Below are 17,192 nucleotides of genomic sequence, written 5' to 3'. Positions count from 1 at the left end.
AATTCATGGTACCCATGGGTTTATACCACTTATTTCACAAAGCTTACAGACTTTCTTAGGACATCTGACATACAATTGTTTGCATTTTATTTAAAAATTTGACGTAGACTTTTGTCTTTTCTTCCAAAATAGATGGCATGCTTCTTGCACAACTGAGACAGTAAATATGTACTTCTTAATTGATCAGTGCATCAGGAGGCACTCAGCATCTTGTAACTGTCTGCTGGGGACCTAAAGTGGAGAGGGACCCTATCTGCTGATATTCTGTGTCACTGTGCTTATCTTTAAGCAATTCCATCCTCTGGGGCTTTCTTCCAACCCCAGCTCCTATCTCAGAGTCGTCCCCCATCACTTTGGGTTTGCAGGGGCATTACCATGCCAGCACCCCTTAGGATGCTTGGCTAGTTTTCTGCATTAAAAGGACAGTGGAATATCTTGCTTGTCAACCAATTTAACGCAGGCTGACACTCCTGGCACGCTGAATTAAGGTGGAGGAGCCAACTGCCTCAGAGAAGAGTCCATTTCTATGGAGATTAAAACAAGAAAATGACAGAGCACAGACACCTTTGTTTTCTTTTTATATTTAAAAGGAAAGAAGACAGTAGTTAAGCCAGACCAGAAGATGAGTTTTGATTGTTAATTGCTAAGGGAGGTGCAGTATTTTAATTTATCCCAGTCATTTGTAGAACTAGGCAGATAAGGTACATATTCTGCGTTCTTTCCCATGATATAAGGCTGACAATTTGAGAATTAATCCTTTTTGGATGTTCCAGATTTGTTATTTTAAAACTATAACTGCGGTAGTCTTTCCCCTCTGGGTAGGAGCTGAGGAAAAGTGTTGTCGCCTTTTATCTAAGAGCATGTGATTACAGAGTCGTGACTTCCATAGGGCAAAGATGGTTTACAGATTTACTCAACTAATCCCTAAATTATTTAACAGGCCTCAAATACTTCACCACAGTTTGATGGTCTAGTCAGCTAACTGAACAATTATACTTAAAGTTTTAAAACAACAGTCTCCATAAAGCATTTAATATTCCTATTTCTAATTATAAAGCCACGTGAGCACAAACTAGTACGCGTTGATGTAACTGACTTTCTGGCTGTAGGGACAGCATTTGATGCATCTTGGATAATCCTTTGGAAGTAAATGATAATTTCAAATGTAGGAAGAATGGCTCAGCTCAATCAACCCATTCATCAGCCCTTTATTGAGCATCCAGAATGGGATGCACTGAGCTGGGAACCTTGAAGTTCAAAGAACAAGGCAACTCCAACTGAACATTTAAATCTTTTGGGAAATGTCAAGAATTGTAGATGTCTAGGCCCCACTCTAGACTTGGTGTATTTTTAGCATTCCCCACCCTCTCTCCAGGCACTTGTCATCCTGGGTTGAGTACCTCTGGTATAAAGTATAGTTTGGTACAAGGCAGTAGGAGTCTAATCGGGAATACTGAACTTCTATTTACATCCATTACTCTGCCTTTTTAGTTCCTTACCCAGAAGCATATGATACATTTCAAGTGAGAGGCATGGACAACATAACTACTGAGTTTAAGGGAGGAACAGATCTTGGAGGCTGGAGATAGGATTTGAATCTATGCTTTAAGGATGGGTAGGATATAAATAAACATAGATGTGAGAACAGGACATTCTGAGTGGAAGACTGGCATAAACCTGAGCTCAAGTGTGTAAGCTTAAGGTGAGAATGTGTAAGGTATATGCCAAGTATTAATTGGATATTAGTTGGAAAATTGTGAGAAATCAGATGGACCTTCACAGGGACTTGGACCCAAAGATCTGGCTTTGAGTTCTGTACCTGCCACTGAGTAACTGCTTAACATTGACAAGGTATTTCACTTCTCTGAGCTCCAGTTGCCACATCTGCTGAAAGTGGGACAAGAGTTCTTATGGGATTGTTTAGAACCAGTAAGGTAATGTGTATACAAGGGCTTGATAAACCACAGAGCACTACCCAATGCTAGCTGGGTATTATTATTGTCTTTTGGAGGGGAAGGCATTGAAGGTATTAGAGCAGAGTAGTGATGTATTAAAATTTTTAGTCATTTATGCTATTTCATCATAAATAAGTAAAAGAAATAGCTAAAAATAAGTATTCATTATCACTGAGTTACTTTATGTCATTGTGTTTAGGGACGTGAAGCCCTGCCTTCAAAAGAGAAGGTCCCCCTAACTGCCCACCATGGCTGCAGAGGCTGGGCCCGACCAAGCAGAAAGTGAGTATCACTGCTTTCCTAACAACTCAGTACACAGTGCATGATGCTCCAGTGGCTTTGAGGAAACTCTCCTGTTAGTTACTGGCTCTCAGAGTGCTAACTTTATTGGCAAGCCTGCAAGAATCCACCTCATTCCCTTTATTTAAGTATAACCAACTTTTGAGAGATATAGAGCAACTTTTGACTTAATGTGCTGTCCGATACGGTATGCAGTAGTCACATATGGCTATTTAGGGCTTGAAATGTGGCTAGTGAAACTAAGGAACTGAGTATTTAAATCATTTTACTTTCAATATGAAACCTGATAATTCAGTTATTGGAAAACTTTTAAGCATGTTTGGAGCAACTTGGGCATGTGAATCTATTTTTTCAAGTGGACATTTTGTAAATACAGCTAAAGTATTTCCGATAAAAATTTGACATCTGAATTGAGATGTATGTAAGTGCAAAATACGTACAGGATTTTGAAGATAGAACAAAAAGAGAATGTAAAATATCTTGTTAATTTCTAATATTGTTTAATATTGAAATGATAATGTTTGGATATATTTTGTTTAAATAAAACATTCTATAATAATTATTATACGTTATTAAAATTAATTTCACCTCTTTTCACTTTTAAAAATGCAACTACTAGAAAATTTTAAATTACAAATGGGGCACACAGTATACTTCGTTTAGAGCTGCTCTAGACTTGGCAACACTTCAAGTAATCTTGAATTTAGGCTTAGGTAGCATGATTGAGAAACATTTAGTACTGTATGTAGAGCTGGGATCATTAAGATTTTCTGTCCTGCTACCTCCCCTTGGCTCTTGTGACCCCAGGCAGTATATGATACAGGCCAGCTGACTTCTGTCCAGGGCTACAAATAGAGTGCATTGTGGATTACATTAACTCTCTTCCTATTTGGATAATACAGCACATTTTTCAAGATGGAAAGGGCAGAAAGGGAGGAAGATCCAGGAAGTGGAGGAGGAATGTTCTCTAGTTTCATTTTGCCTTTGGGTCATGCCCATAATTACTTAAATTATACTTGAAGTCTTGCATCTATGAGCTTGGAATTCCCCTACATCTTCTTAGCAACCTAACACCAGTCTGAGAAATATTACCATAGAGATTTTGGGGTGGCGGGTACATTGTAAAATCTCCCTGAGGTACTTAGGTAACCTATTAATCATATATTGTTGCAAAGAGAATAAGACATTTTGCTTAAGAAGAATAAAATTGGGGAAGTGAGGAAAATTGTAGCTATAAGAGACAACAGAATGCCTTTAAGTTGGAACTGAAAAGTTGGGTCTTAATGCAGTGTGTGTTGTGAAAAAAATTGTTGAATGTGGACTTCAGGAGATGATAGCCATATGCCACTTGAAATTTGGGTTTTGCTTGGTTTTAAAATTCTTTCTGAAAAGAAATTAGAAATAAATTTTCTTTTCTTCACTTGTAAGTAATGGAACTGAATATAAACTATTTTATTTGAGGTCTTTCTCAAAGAGCATCTGTTCACTTTCTAGCTTCTACAACTCTTTGCATGAGAACTAATTAAAGACTGTTAGTTCTAGCTTCCCTCTCCTGCTTCTCGTCTCTAAGTTTCTCTGGTCCCCTAACCCTTCATTTGTTTTTTAATGGTTTGGTGTGTGTTTGTTATTTTTAGCTAAGGAATTTTTTTCCTACAAAATAAAACTTAGGAAGAGTTCAAATATGTAAAACAGACAAGGTCTAAGCTGCTCTCATTGAAGAAAAGCCTCCAAGGCAGTGAAATTGATGAGACAGTTTTAAAACCACTGCCTGAGTCTGGATTTGATTCACTGTGTTATTTCTCTTTGGGATATTTTCTGTTTTAAATCTTATCTCTAATAATACAGTGGAAAGCCTTATATCTTTAAAGGGAAATTCATACATTAGTGAGCTGGCAGTAGGGGGTGTTGGTGATTTATTTTGGCCTGTGTCACAGTATTTTACTGAATGTCATGGCATTTATTTACAATTTTATTTTCTGACGTTAGGCTCTAAGCACCTGGAAGGCTGGGGTACCAAGTTGTCTTATTTATTTCAGCACATTTAATGTCAAAACAGCATCTAGGACTAGTAGGTGCTTAACGAACGTATGCTGAACTGAGTCTCATTGAATGTGAAGTAGTGCTTTTTTAACACCTGTGAAATTAGGCATTTAGGCACTAAGTCTGACTGTATAAGCAAGGGAGGGCTTAGCCACGTGGCCGTGCATCTTTGTTCAGGATATCTTCTTAGTAAGTTGTCACAAAGGCTCTGAAGAATGCAACCAGTTTGTAGGAAGAATGGGAACCCTGTGATTAAGGGCAGTTATTTTTGTTATGGTTATAAAAAACACGTTTGTTAGTCCCCAGGTCTTTTTGGATGCAGAAAAGACTTGTTTAATCATTACAATCAAGAGATGGCCAGTGGCTCATTTGCTGTCATAGTTTCCATAATTAGATCTTCTTCTGGTGTCTTCACTTCAGAGATTTACTAGAGCAATTATACAGAATCTATAAGGCATTGAGAGAAATCTGAAGTTTTATGAACTATTAATCATAATAGCATTAAACTGATGATGTATGAAGAGTGAGTTTTAAAAATATATATAAAATAAATGTAAGAAAATCTTTTAGGCTAGTGAAATCCCTTGGTATTAGAGATTCATTTTTTTCCCCCATGGGAATGTTAATATTTGCACTCATGTTTTAGATAAGTTTAATATGACTATTTCAACCTCTTCATGAACTTTATCATAAAATATTTGTTATTGCTTATAATGATTTTTTATTGCATTTTGGGGATTTAGTAACTTGAAGAATCCAAAGTATGAAGAGATTTTATTATTTGCAAACCTATTAATTAATTAGTTTTGGGTATAAAGAATCTATAATAAGACCAGATTCTTTCAAACTAATTTAGGAAGTTGAAATTTATCTTTGTGTTATTGAAGAAATGAGGATTGATTAATGAAATTAATTATATAAACACTGTTGGGTAGATGTTTAGCCCAATGATAGTAATACAGCTGTAACTACAGTAATAATAATTGCTCACATTTATTGAAAGCTTATTATGTGCCAGGCTCTGTGCTAAGTGCTTTGTAACCAAGTCCAATGTAACCATCAAGACAGTTCTGTGCAAGATATATTATTATTATCATCTTCATTTTACAAATGAGAAAATGAAGGCTTAAGGACAATAAAATATGGTTCATGAACAAATTGGAATTCAGAGCTAAACAGTATGACTCAGGAATGAGAGCTCTTAAAAATCATTTTATATGCTGTGGATATGTATTTGCAAATAAACAAAACCTTAATTATAGAATTTTTAACAGAGAAGGAGGAGACCTTGACAACTTCTTAATAACTGAAGTTATAATGTACACTTGAACATATAAAAGCTGCATGCTTACATACTTACCCTGTTGTGAACAAAGAAACAGAAGCCTCAAACATTATTAACTGGATGAATTTTTAACATCAAAGTTGTTTAATTTCTTGTAATTTTAGAATGCATTTGTTGAATATATACATATCCTTGGATATTATAAAAATAAAGAACACACTCTGTCTTTGCCTTTTCTAAGGCATTGAGATATGAGTTATCTGTGATGCCCTGAAAATTTAACTCTTTGGTTCCAAGGCTAATTTTTAGTTACGAGAGAAAATCAGAACAGCTGCCTCAGTATCTTAAATGATAGTGAGGGCTCAGGACTGCTGACTTGGTGTCTATGCGTCCATGTCTTCAGTGGAACCATTTCTAGGTCTGTGTGAAATCATTCTCTTCTGGTGGTGGCTGCCTTTCTCTGCCCTTTTAAGAAAATTTCAGGCCTTGTTCTTGAGGATGGTGAATATCAGGCACACTGGTCAACAAAGAGCCCAGCTAGAAAGAAAATGTTACCTTGGGAATTTAAACTCCTCTGTCAAAGGCTAATTTTTTGGTTAGGAAGGGGAAAATCAGAACGGCTCCATCAGCACATTACATTATAATGGGGCAAAGGATTGCTGGCTTGAAATGAAGGTGTCTTAGTCCATTCAGGATGCCATAACAAAATGTCATAATGTGGGTGGCTTATAAACAACAGAAATTTATTTCTCATAGTTCTGGAGGCTGGGAAGTCCAAGATCATGGCATCAGCAGATTTGTTGACTGGTGAAGGCCTGCCTCCTCACTAATAGGCTCATGTGGTAGAAGGGACTATCTAGCTCTCTGGGGTCTCTTTTATAAGGGCACTAATCTCAATCATGAGGCTCCACCCTCATGGCCTAATCATGTACCAAAGGCCCCACCTCTTAATACCATCACATTGGGCATTAGGTTTCAACATATGAATTTTGGGCGGACGCACATATTCAGTCCGCAGTAGAAAATGTCAGTGAAATAGGAGTACTCCACTAGGGTGACCAGCCAAACCTCAAAGGTCTCCAGAACTCACAAGGAGTGCATGACATTAGGAAAAGCAGCAGATGTGTTAAAAACAAAAAACAGCAAGCAACTCAGAAGACCAGTACCTTGTGGGTTCCCAGCCTGGTTGACTTTAGAAGGCACTTGGGCTCCCTGTGTCTCAGAGCTTTCCCTGCAAATGAAGACTAGATTATCTCTAAGGTCTTGCTTGGAATGAAGATGCAATGGCTTTTGTGAAGGTACATTTTCACCAAAACCTAATGACTTAATCATTTCGTATATTAATAAATGATATTGTTTGTCATGTGTATGACACATGGCAATATTGTAATTATAAGTAATTGTAAGGGAGGTTTGATTAGTCAGAAGAAGAGAATTAAAGGAGGAAAGATTTTCATGAGAGGAGAAAAGAAGAGGACAGTGTGTGGAGCCACACCTTGGAATGCCTCACTGCCTTTCCTCTGGGAACTAAGTGGTCTGGTTAGAAGCCCCCTCAAAGTAGATGTAGATTTTAGTTGAAACTTGGTGAAAGAGACAGTTTAAATCCCTGAACTCCTGTCTCTTCCATGTGAGGACAGTGCATCTTATGGCTTTGAATGGTAAACTTTGTATGAACCATTTTATGATTCACGTGTGGTTTTGTGCTCTGATGTATTCAAAGAATATGTACACTTTTTCAGAAGCGTGTGTGTGAAGTCTTGACAACTACTTTTGGAAATAAGAAAAAAAAATCCATCAATCATTGTCCTTAGAAATATGTAGACAGCCCTGAATGTGGGCAGATACAGTGGCAAATGTGGGAGAACAGGGAGATTCGAGTTTGGTAATGACTTTACAGCACTGTCCATAGGTATGAGTGGAAGGAAGGGAGAAGAAAGAGAGCAAGAGGAGATGCTCTTTCTAGAATAACTGCAGTGACAATCTCATCCCAATGATGAGACAGCTTAGTAGATGCTTTCTCTCCTAACCCAGCACTTTTAAGGTGGGTTAGAGCCCAGTTGTTCCGTTCATTGCTAGGGTCTCCCCCAGGTTCAGTCCTCAGGATGTCATTGCCCCAAAGTAACAGTGGCCTGTTGCCCACTAGTCTACATGGTGAAAAACAAGGGGAAATTTTGTGAAGGAATAAAGAGTTTGCCTCAATGTTTCATTATGAATTTTCAAACATACAGCAAACTTGAAATAATTTTGAATCAACACCCAAAGATCTACAACCCAGTGCTCACCATTAATATTTTACTGAATTTGATTTATCACATATCCATCCATCAATCAACATACATATCATTAGTCAGAATTCAGTGTTTGTTTATAGTTTTTCTTTTTTGATGTACAATGTACTACAATGAAGTGCAGAAATCTTAGGTGTATATTCATTGAGTTATAATAATATACCTGTGTAATCTACTGTGTATCAAGACATAGAACATTGTCATGTCCCCCAGAAATTTCCTTCATGTCCCTTCTCAGTCAGTCCATGAAGATCAATGTTCTGGCTTTTTTTCTCCTATATATTAGCTTTATTTACTCTAGAACATAAGTGGAACCATACAGTATTTGCTTTTTTGTGTAAGGATGCTTACTTGACATAATGTTTTTGAAATTCATTCATGTTGTCGTGTATGTCAGTAGTTTGATTCTTTTTTTTTTTTCTTTGCGGTACGCGGGCCTCTCACTGTTGTGGCCTCTCCCGTTGCGGAGCACAGGCTCCGGACGCGCAGGCTCAGCGGCCATGGCTCAGGGGCCTAGCCGCTCCGTGGCATGTGGGATCTTCCCGGACCGGGGCACGAACCCGTGTCCCCTGCATCGGCAGGTGGACTCTCAACCACTGCGCCACCAGGGAAGCCCCTGATTCTTTTTTGTTGTTGAGTAGTACTTCATTGTATGAGGATATCACAGTTTGTTTACTGTTCTCTTGTTGATACCCATCTGAGCTCTTTCCAGTTTGGAATTATTATGAATATACCTGCTGTGAGCATTCTTATACAAGTCTTTTGTAAGTATAATGTTTCATTCTCTTTGGTAAAAACCTAGGAGTGGGATTTTGCAGTCACAGAGAAGGTGTATATTAGGTTTTTGTAAGAAATTGTTGTAGCTTTTCCAAATTGATTATCCTATTTTATATTTCCACCAATGACACATGAGGGTTCCAGTAGCTCCACTGTCTCACCAACATTGGCTGTTTTCATTTTAATTTCAGTCTTTTTAATTTTAGCCATTCTGGTGGGCATGTGGTGGTATCTGCTATAGTCTGAATGTTTGTGTCCCCCTAAAATTCATATGTTGAAATCCTAATGCCCAATGTGATGATGGTATTAGGGGTTGAGGCCTTTGGAAGGTGATCAGGTCATGAGGGTGGAACCCTCACGAATGGGATTAGTGCTGGTGTAAAAGAGGCCCCACAGACCTTCCTACTCCCCTCCACTATGTGAGGATACAACTAGACATCTACGACCAGGAAGAGGGCCCTCACCCGACCATGCTGCCACCTTGATATTGGACTTCCAGCCTCCAGAATTGAGATAAACAAATTTTTGTTGTTTATAACCTACCCAGTCTGTGGTATTTTGTTATACCAACCGAAACAGACTAAGATAATATCTTATTGTGGTTTTGATTTGCATGAAGATGGAGTTTTTAATGGCTTAAAATTTGAGTAGGTGAAAAGAAGAGAGAGAAAATCTTGATCCCAAGGGTACTAAAGGAGGTGTAATTAATGAAATGGGGAGCATACAGGCCAGACTGAAAAGCTAATTTGATAAGTAATATATTTAAATTTTACTGAGTCCAGGTTAGGAAGAGAAAGCCAAGAAACTTAAAAACATCAGAATCAGCTAATAATAAAGGAAATATATAAGTAGGAAATCTTAGATGAGACTAAATGAAGATGATGTATTCTATGTACACGCTATAGAATTCTATACATAGATCTGGGTAAAATGAATAAGAATCTTAGGAAAATACAGATGAGGGATGAGTTATCATTGTAGTGTTACCCACTTGTAGGTACATATATTTTTATTTCAATGCTATTCCTACTTAATAAACCTTTTGAGTTTTATTATGCAGTTATAATTTTATCAAGTTGTAACGTAAATATTCTTGAAGAAATGTACAGCCATATTAATTAGTCATCAGGTATAGAAAACACAGATAGACTTACTAATAATTTTTGTGTCCAAATCATGATGTGTCTTCTGTATTTAAAGAACTTTCAGAACTAAAGGAGATATCAATTTTGTGCGTTTTCTTTGGTCTCCCTGGACTTTAATAATTTAGGATAATCTACTTAACACTCTGACCATTGTAAGCTAATGTTTTTTTTAAAGTAAAATATTACATTAAAGGAACATTACATTAACTTCCTTTGCATTCTCTTAAAACATCCACTTATAAAATTTTCTTTTTATAACATCCTGCAAATTCATAACTCTCCAGGGCTTCCCTGGTGGCGCAGTGGTTGAGAGTCCGCCTGCCGATGCAGGGGACACAGGTTCGTGCCCCGGTCTGGGAAGATCCCACATGCCACGGAGCGGCTGGGCCCGTGAGCCATGGCCGGTGATCCTGCGCGTCCAAGCCTGTGCCCCGGAACAGGAGAGGCCACAGCAGTGAGAGGCCCGCGTAACGCAAAAAACATAACTCTCCAAATTTCAGTTTCATAGTTTTGCCATTTTTGGTTAAGAAAGTACGTTAACTACATTAAAAAAAATAAACTATTTCTCTGTTTCTATTTTAGGTCCTATATTAGAGATTCCCAAGCAAGATTTTTTTCAAGAAGCAAAAACTCTCATTGCCCAACACTATAAGAAAATAAATGAGGTTAGTGCTTTGCATTTATCTAACACTGTATTTTTCAGGAAACTAATAGCAATTTTTATATACTACAATAATTGATCCAAATGATTGCATGAACCCTAATAGATTTTGAATAGAAGAGAAAATGAAATCCTTACTAGCTATAAAAATTGATTTCAGATTGCATTTAAAAATTTTAAATTTAAAAAGATTTTTCAGCTGTACAGCTTATTTAATTACATATATTTTAAGTTTGCACATTTAATTTAATTTTTAATGTCTCCTGTTGATGAATTATAACAAGTTTTTGGATTAAATATCTCAAGTAAATATCCCTCTCTAAACACTGTTAGGCAAAGCTAACAGATAAAATATACTGTGAGAGGCGTCTCTCTTATGCCACCTGCATGACATGCTTACCTGTATCTTCTCCTACATCACTTTGTATTAGGACTGTTTACTAGTCTAATAGCTCCTTGAGGGCAGTAACTGTCTTTTTTTGAATGTTGCATCTCTAGCAGTAAGCCTTGTGTCTGGCTCAATAAATAATTGCTTAATGGCATGGATTTGGAAGGTGAGAAGGAATGAAAGGGAAAGGGGTGGCAAAGAGGCAGGAGGGTGGGTACAGGGTGAAATTTTGGAGGAGAGCATCTACAGAGGAGACGGATAATTTGGGGAGCAGCTGCCGTTGTGACAATGGGCCTTTGGGGAGACAGGTGAGGGCAGGGGACTTAGGATGGTTTACTGTGTGCCGCACTATTCTTCTCCATTTTGAATACTTTAAAAAAAAAACAAACAGAATTTTAAATAAAGATTTTAAGTATTTTTCTATGCTTACTGTGAGGGGGAAGAGGATTATAATTTTTACATATGTTTCTTTTGAATGGTCCTCTAGGCTGAGACTGACCATAGGTTTTATTTAATCTTGTAATCAACATTGTTAACATTGCTTAACTAATTTTTGCCTCTAATCAATTAGAAGTATTTGATTTCACTAGTAGGCATGTGAGATGAAAAGTGCACTGTCTTCACAGTTAGGTAGCTGTGCCTTAGAACCTTCACCTATTTTTAGAATTTTATCTAATAATAACAGCATAATATTCTACCTTTGGTTGCTTGGTAAAATGTAATACTAGTCTACTAAAACCTCCTTATTGGCATCTTCTATTTTGTTTTTTTTGGCCGTGTCAGGTCTCAGTCGCGGCATGGGGGATCTTTCCTTGTAGTGCGCGGGCTTCTCTCTTGCTGTGGCACGAGGGTTTTCTCTTCTCTAGTTGTGGCGTGCAGGCTCCAGGGCGCATGGGCTCTGTAGTTTGCTGCCTGCGGGCTCTCTAGTTGAGGCGCGGGTTCAGTAGTTGTGGGGCATGGACTTAGTTGCCCCGTGGCATGTGGGATCTTAGTTCCCCAACCAGGAATTGAACCCGTGTCCTCTGCACTGGAAGGCGGATTCTTTACCACTGGACCGCCAGGGAAGTCCCCTTATTGTCATCTTGAGTTGGCAACAGCTTGAATTTGTCTAAATCTTTTCTTGTGGGGAGGAGGAGAGCTGTAGCTCTATCTGTGGGCCAGAGAATTGCTAGACTAAAACAATTATAATTGTTTGGATAATTGCCTGTCAGAGACCTGGGACTGTATTATTTTTCTGTTGCTCAAAGTAGTCAAAATTAATAAGAAATTAAGTGATTGAAAGGATCTAAAATACATATTCAATTAGTAATATGCTTTTTTTGAGAATCTACCTCCATGTATGAGCAGTTATTTCTGGTTCAACAGAGAGTTTTGGGGGTGTTAGCATTTTTTTGACATTTGAAGATTCTCCAAAGATGGTTGAAAATAAATTCTTATATGTCTATTTGAAAACTTCTATTTTAAAATGGACTTTAAAGCTGTATTAGAAAATGTCACATTTGAGGAAAAAATCACTATTTTAAAATTCATATATTTTTTAAGTTGAATGTAACCCTCATGCTTGTTAAGGGCTTTTGGAGAACTATAAAGGATAACATGTGCTTTATCTGATTATTGTCATGTGCTTTAAGTTAAGGTACTTTGTAAAATATATTTAGTGGATATAATTTTATTAATTTATTAACAAAATTGATTACATAATTTTTTATACAGTTAAAATTAAATTTTATTAAATTTATTTTTGTTTTGTTCATAGAATAAAGTTCCAGGTACTTCTATAAATGTCTTTAGAAATAAACATCAGAAACCGAAATGTAGGAAATTCATACCTTTGGAGATCAAAAAACAGGAAACACTTGATACGGTCCGAGAACTTCAGGCAGCATACAAAATGATTTGTTTTCTCAAAGACTGTTCCAAAAGTGGACATTCTGAGGAGGCTCCATCACGAACTTCTTTCAAGGAGCCACACATTTTCAATGTAAAAAAAAAATACAAGGGGTCTATAGATCTAATTGTGAAAGGTAAGTTTTTGGTGGAGCAAAGACATTTAGCAAGCCAGCAGGCAAAACTGTTTGCTTATGGTGTGCTTGTAATGGAATTTCCTTGTTCAAACAAAATCCTACACTTTAAATGTTAGCAGTGAAAGGTAGGGAGGCATGATTAAAAGGGCTGCTAACCTCTGGGAGCCACCAGATATTGAGAAGAGGGCATCCTAATGGGAGAGAGGAATGCAGGGAAACGAAACCGGTTAGCCACTTCTTCCAACAGACACTGTTCCTAGAGCATGCAGAGGCTCATGGCTCTGGATTTTGTTGTTGAGCAGGGTAGGTAGGGTAGGCAAGCTATTTGTGAGTGTGTCCCCCCAAAACCCTAAAGGGATTTTTGGGAGCTATAGAGTTTCCTTTAAGACCAATTGTGATAAAGGTTTATTCTCTTTCAGGAGCTTGGTAAGGTGGAACCTGGAGGTCTATTTAGGCAAAGTTATACTGTTTTCTGAGACTAACTGGTTTTCCTGGCTGGAATGACCTCTTAAAGTACATTTCTAGTTATAAGCTTTCATAACTTCATCTGCATTTTCCCTCTTTTGTTATTGTTTATTATGTTATTCATTCATTTGAATTTTTTCATTCAGTGAGTGCCTGCTCTGTGCCAGGCAGTATGTTAGGAGTTGGAAAAACAAAGCTTAAAAGGCTCAGAGAGTAATGGTGGGGATAAATACTTGGGTAATTTCTTATCATATAGTGTGACAACTGCTGTACTAGAGTCAGTACAAAGCATTATGGAAGCACTGAGGAGTAACCAACCAGATGCCAGAATGAAACTTTCTCAGATGAGATCTCATTAGAAATGGGTTTTAAGGAGAAGTTTGTTAAAGGTAGGTGGTAACAGGAAAGGCCATATTGAACCATGGGAGAAAAATATTAAAGCTCTGAAGGACAAAAGAAAGTGATATGTTTTGGGAAAGGAGAGATACGGTAAGAAATGAAGTTGGGGAGAGGGGTGAGGCTAGGTTTTGATGTGAATATAATAGCAGACCTAGGAGTTGACCGTATGTGTAATGGAGAGCCAGTGATGATGGGGGTGAGGTATGACCGATTCTTTCTGTTTAGAAAAATAAAACTGGTGGTAGAGGCTGTGGAGAGAATGGTGCCAGAGAGATAAGAAAGGAAGCTGCCCAGGAAAGAGATGGTCCATGTAAAGGATGGCAGGGGCTTAAAGTAGGGCAGTAGTGAAGCATGAAGTGTGGAGGAGGGATGTTCCAGCAGCATTTCTCAAAGTGTAGTTTTCAGAACACTAGTCCTGAGTGATTCACCTTGATATAAGTGTTCTTGGTAAGGTGAGTTTGAAAAAATGCATTTACTTCTTGGAGATCCATATTGAGCATTAATATATTGAAAACTCTAAGAAATACTACAGAAAAGAAATCTGTTTAATGTTTTTTAACCTGGCTATCACCAATTTGTTTGACCAAAGAATTCCTAAAGAAAGATATTCAGGTTTCTAGACTGGAAAGCTCAACAGACATCATTAAGCTGAGTTAGGAATTCAGAAGGAGAAGCAGATTTAGGGCAGGTGAAGAAAGGGATGTAAAAGATAACAAATTCAGTTTTAGACCTATTAAGTAGACATGCATATGGAGATAGCCATTAGAAAGTTGGAAATGGAGGTCTGACACCTGAGAGAGAGATAGGTGAAGATTCAAGATTGATGTTGTGGGTCGCTGCTGAACTGAAACTGTGGGGTTCATGCATTTGTTCAACCAAATTTATTTACTAGGTGAGATATAGAGAGTTAAAAGATATGCTACTTGCCCTCAAGAAGTTGAAATTTGCTATATATAATTTGTGTGTGGTTGGATGAAGGAGGATAAATAGATGATTATAGTACAGTGTGACTGACTATAATAAAAACAAGCTCTACCTCTTTAAAAATCAATTGGAAAGATACCTGATTCAGATTTAGGAATAGGGATGGATTCCCAGGAGATTTAAAGTCTGGTAAATTTTGAAGGATGAATAAGCGTTAACTCAAGAAGGAAGAAAAGTCCTATCTAGTCAGAGCGTCTAGTGTCTACATGACAATGAATATCTGAGAAAGTAATTATAGTGTACTTGAGGGAACTGAAATAATTTTACATAACTGACTTAGGATTGGGGAGTAATTAGAGATGAGACTAGAAGAACATTGAATTTTAACCTAAAAGTAATCCAGATGTTTTAAAGAAAAGTTGCAGTGGTCACATTTGCATTTTAGAACATATACTGGCAGCAGAGATGAGGTATGATGAATTTTGGAGGCACAGAGACCAATGAGGAGACAGTAACTCCCACGAGAAAGGATGACTTGAATTAAGGCAGTGGCACTGGGGATAGAACTGAGGGGAGAGATTTTAGAAATATTTGAGAAGTAGAGTTATCTAGATTAGGTCAACAATAAGGTGGAACATAACAGAGAAGGGCTGTAGGATTCATTGGCTTAGTGGTACTGAGTGGCAGCATGGAAACATATAGCAAATTAAAGGGTTGGAGATGCTTCTTATGTATGCAATAAACTGGAATCTAAACCATGTATCTACTGAGCTTTGTAGCTCTAGGTGAAGAAGTTGGGAAACAGCATTATTAAAATATGTTGGTGGTTTGGGCTGCCTTTGGGAAGTTTTTATAAAAAAAAGAGATGAAGTAAGAAAAGTATTGGCTGGTTTGCAATCAGAAATGAAAGAGCATAGAGAGGTACCAAGTATTTGGGTCCTTGGTTTTGAGCAAATATCTACTAAGACTTATCATTGTAGCAAAAATCAGATTAAGGGTATGTTTTTTTCCCAACCCAGCTCATTGTTTCAGATGACCTAAAGGCACTTACTGTTGAGAGACTAAGGCAGGGGGTAAAGAAGTGAGGATACAAAGGATATTTTAAAGCTATGTATAAAAAATGAACTTTGAATGTGGTTATTGGCATGTAGAATTGGAAGAAAATAGATTAAAACGTCTACCAAGTATTTTAGAAGATTTTGTTGCCAAAGAAACCATGAACCTTGATTTAATTGAATGTTCAAAAGTAAAATAACCTGGCTTTGTCTGGAAGTGGATTACAAAGGCTATACAGTCTCCAAGTAGGATAATAACAAGATGTGGCCAAGGTGCAAGGAAAAATCTTCCCAGAGTTGACCCGGGGCCAATAAAAAAGTGAACAAGGGAGTGCTGCTCAGAACAGAATCCTTGTCTACTCAGAGAATTTCCCCACCTGCAGCGTAGGGGACTTCTCAGTGCCTCCCCAGCAGAATTCCATAACTTCTTTGGCCTAGTGATTGCTATGCATCTTCTCATTTCCCCTTTCACTAGTGGCGTTTTTACTGAGGTTATCCTATACCTGCTCCACTACTGGCTGTTGTGTGCTTTTGGAGAAAGGTGGAAATAATTTATGAATTTGGTGTACATTATTATTAGACCAGAAGGAGCCACATCTGGGCCTGATGGAAAAGACTACAAACAGCCAGAGATCCTGGGCTCTGAGCTGGATGTAGTGCCTTGGTGGAACTTTGGGTTGTCTCCTTTGTGTCGTGTCAGAGGATAAGAATGGATATTTGATGTCCAAAAGGGCAGACTGTGGCAGAGACTGGCTATATGCTCATCAAACTTACTATATCCTTTTCTTCCTGGGTACTTGGCTAAATTACATTTCTCATGTCCCTTGTAGTTAGGAGGAGCTATATGACTGAGATTTGGCTCAGTGGATTATAGCTGGAAGTGATGCACATCCATAAAAATGTCTTGTGCTCTCAACATGGCTCCCCACATTTTCAAGTATAAAGACTCTTTTTCAACACTGTTAAAAAACAATTGCAGTTTCACTCATGTGGGAGTGGTAAAAGTGCTTTTAATATCTGTTGCTTGAAAAACTTTTGTTCGTACATTGAGTAAATATACAAAACTTGGTGAGTGAGAAAAAATGGTCATGACTTGATCCCTCATGGAACTTGTAGTCTAACTGAAGAAACAGATATTAATTAAATCATCACTTATATACAGATTGAGAGTATAGGACATATGAATTGGACCTGGTCTGGTGGTCAGCAAAGGCTTCCTAGAGGAAGAGTCATTTGAGCTAAGATGTGAGAAATGAGAAAAAATTTCTTAGATGAGGAGTAATTCCTGCTTGGAGTTCTAGGCCATGGGAAAACTATTTGCAATGGCCCAAGTGAGGGAAGCACAGACGTGCTTTCAAAGAAGTGCAAAAAGAACAGATGTGCCTGCAGTTCTGAGAAGGAGCTGGAGAGGGGTCAGCTGCAGCTGTCTGAAAGGCAGAACCTTGTTGTCAGTGATGCTGTAGGACATGTGCAACAACTGGCTGTG

The 17,192-nt window shown here is 37.8% G+C and overlaps 1 protein-coding gene across 1 annotated transcript in view; it reads left to right on the top strand.

The window, feature by feature from the left end:
• Positions 1-10,187: 10,187 nt before the first annotated feature.
• Positions 10,188-17,192, top strand: part of IQCM (IQ motif containing M) — a gene marked incomplete at its 5' end in the record, with an annotated part of 334,909 nt that continues 327,904 nt past the window's right edge. The window contains 3 exons of the mRNA XM_082653985.1: positions 10,188-10,194; positions 10,373-10,455; positions 12,596-12,863. Of these exons, the coding sequence (XP_082510111.1) occupies positions 10,188-10,194; positions 10,373-10,455; positions 12,596-12,863 (358 nt within the window). The remainder of the gene's footprint in view (positions 10,195-10,372; positions 10,456-12,595; positions 12,864-17,192) is intronic.

The sequence above is a fragment of the Grampus griseus genome, assembly GCF_964374135.1.
Source record: "Grampus griseus genome assembly, chromosome: 4".
In the NCBI taxonomy this organism is placed as follows: Eukaryota; Metazoa; Chordata; class Mammalia; order Artiodactyla; family Delphinidae; genus Grampus; species Grampus griseus.
Note: the sequence above shows the minus strand (reverse complement) of the source record. Positions and strands in the feature narration are given on the sequence as shown.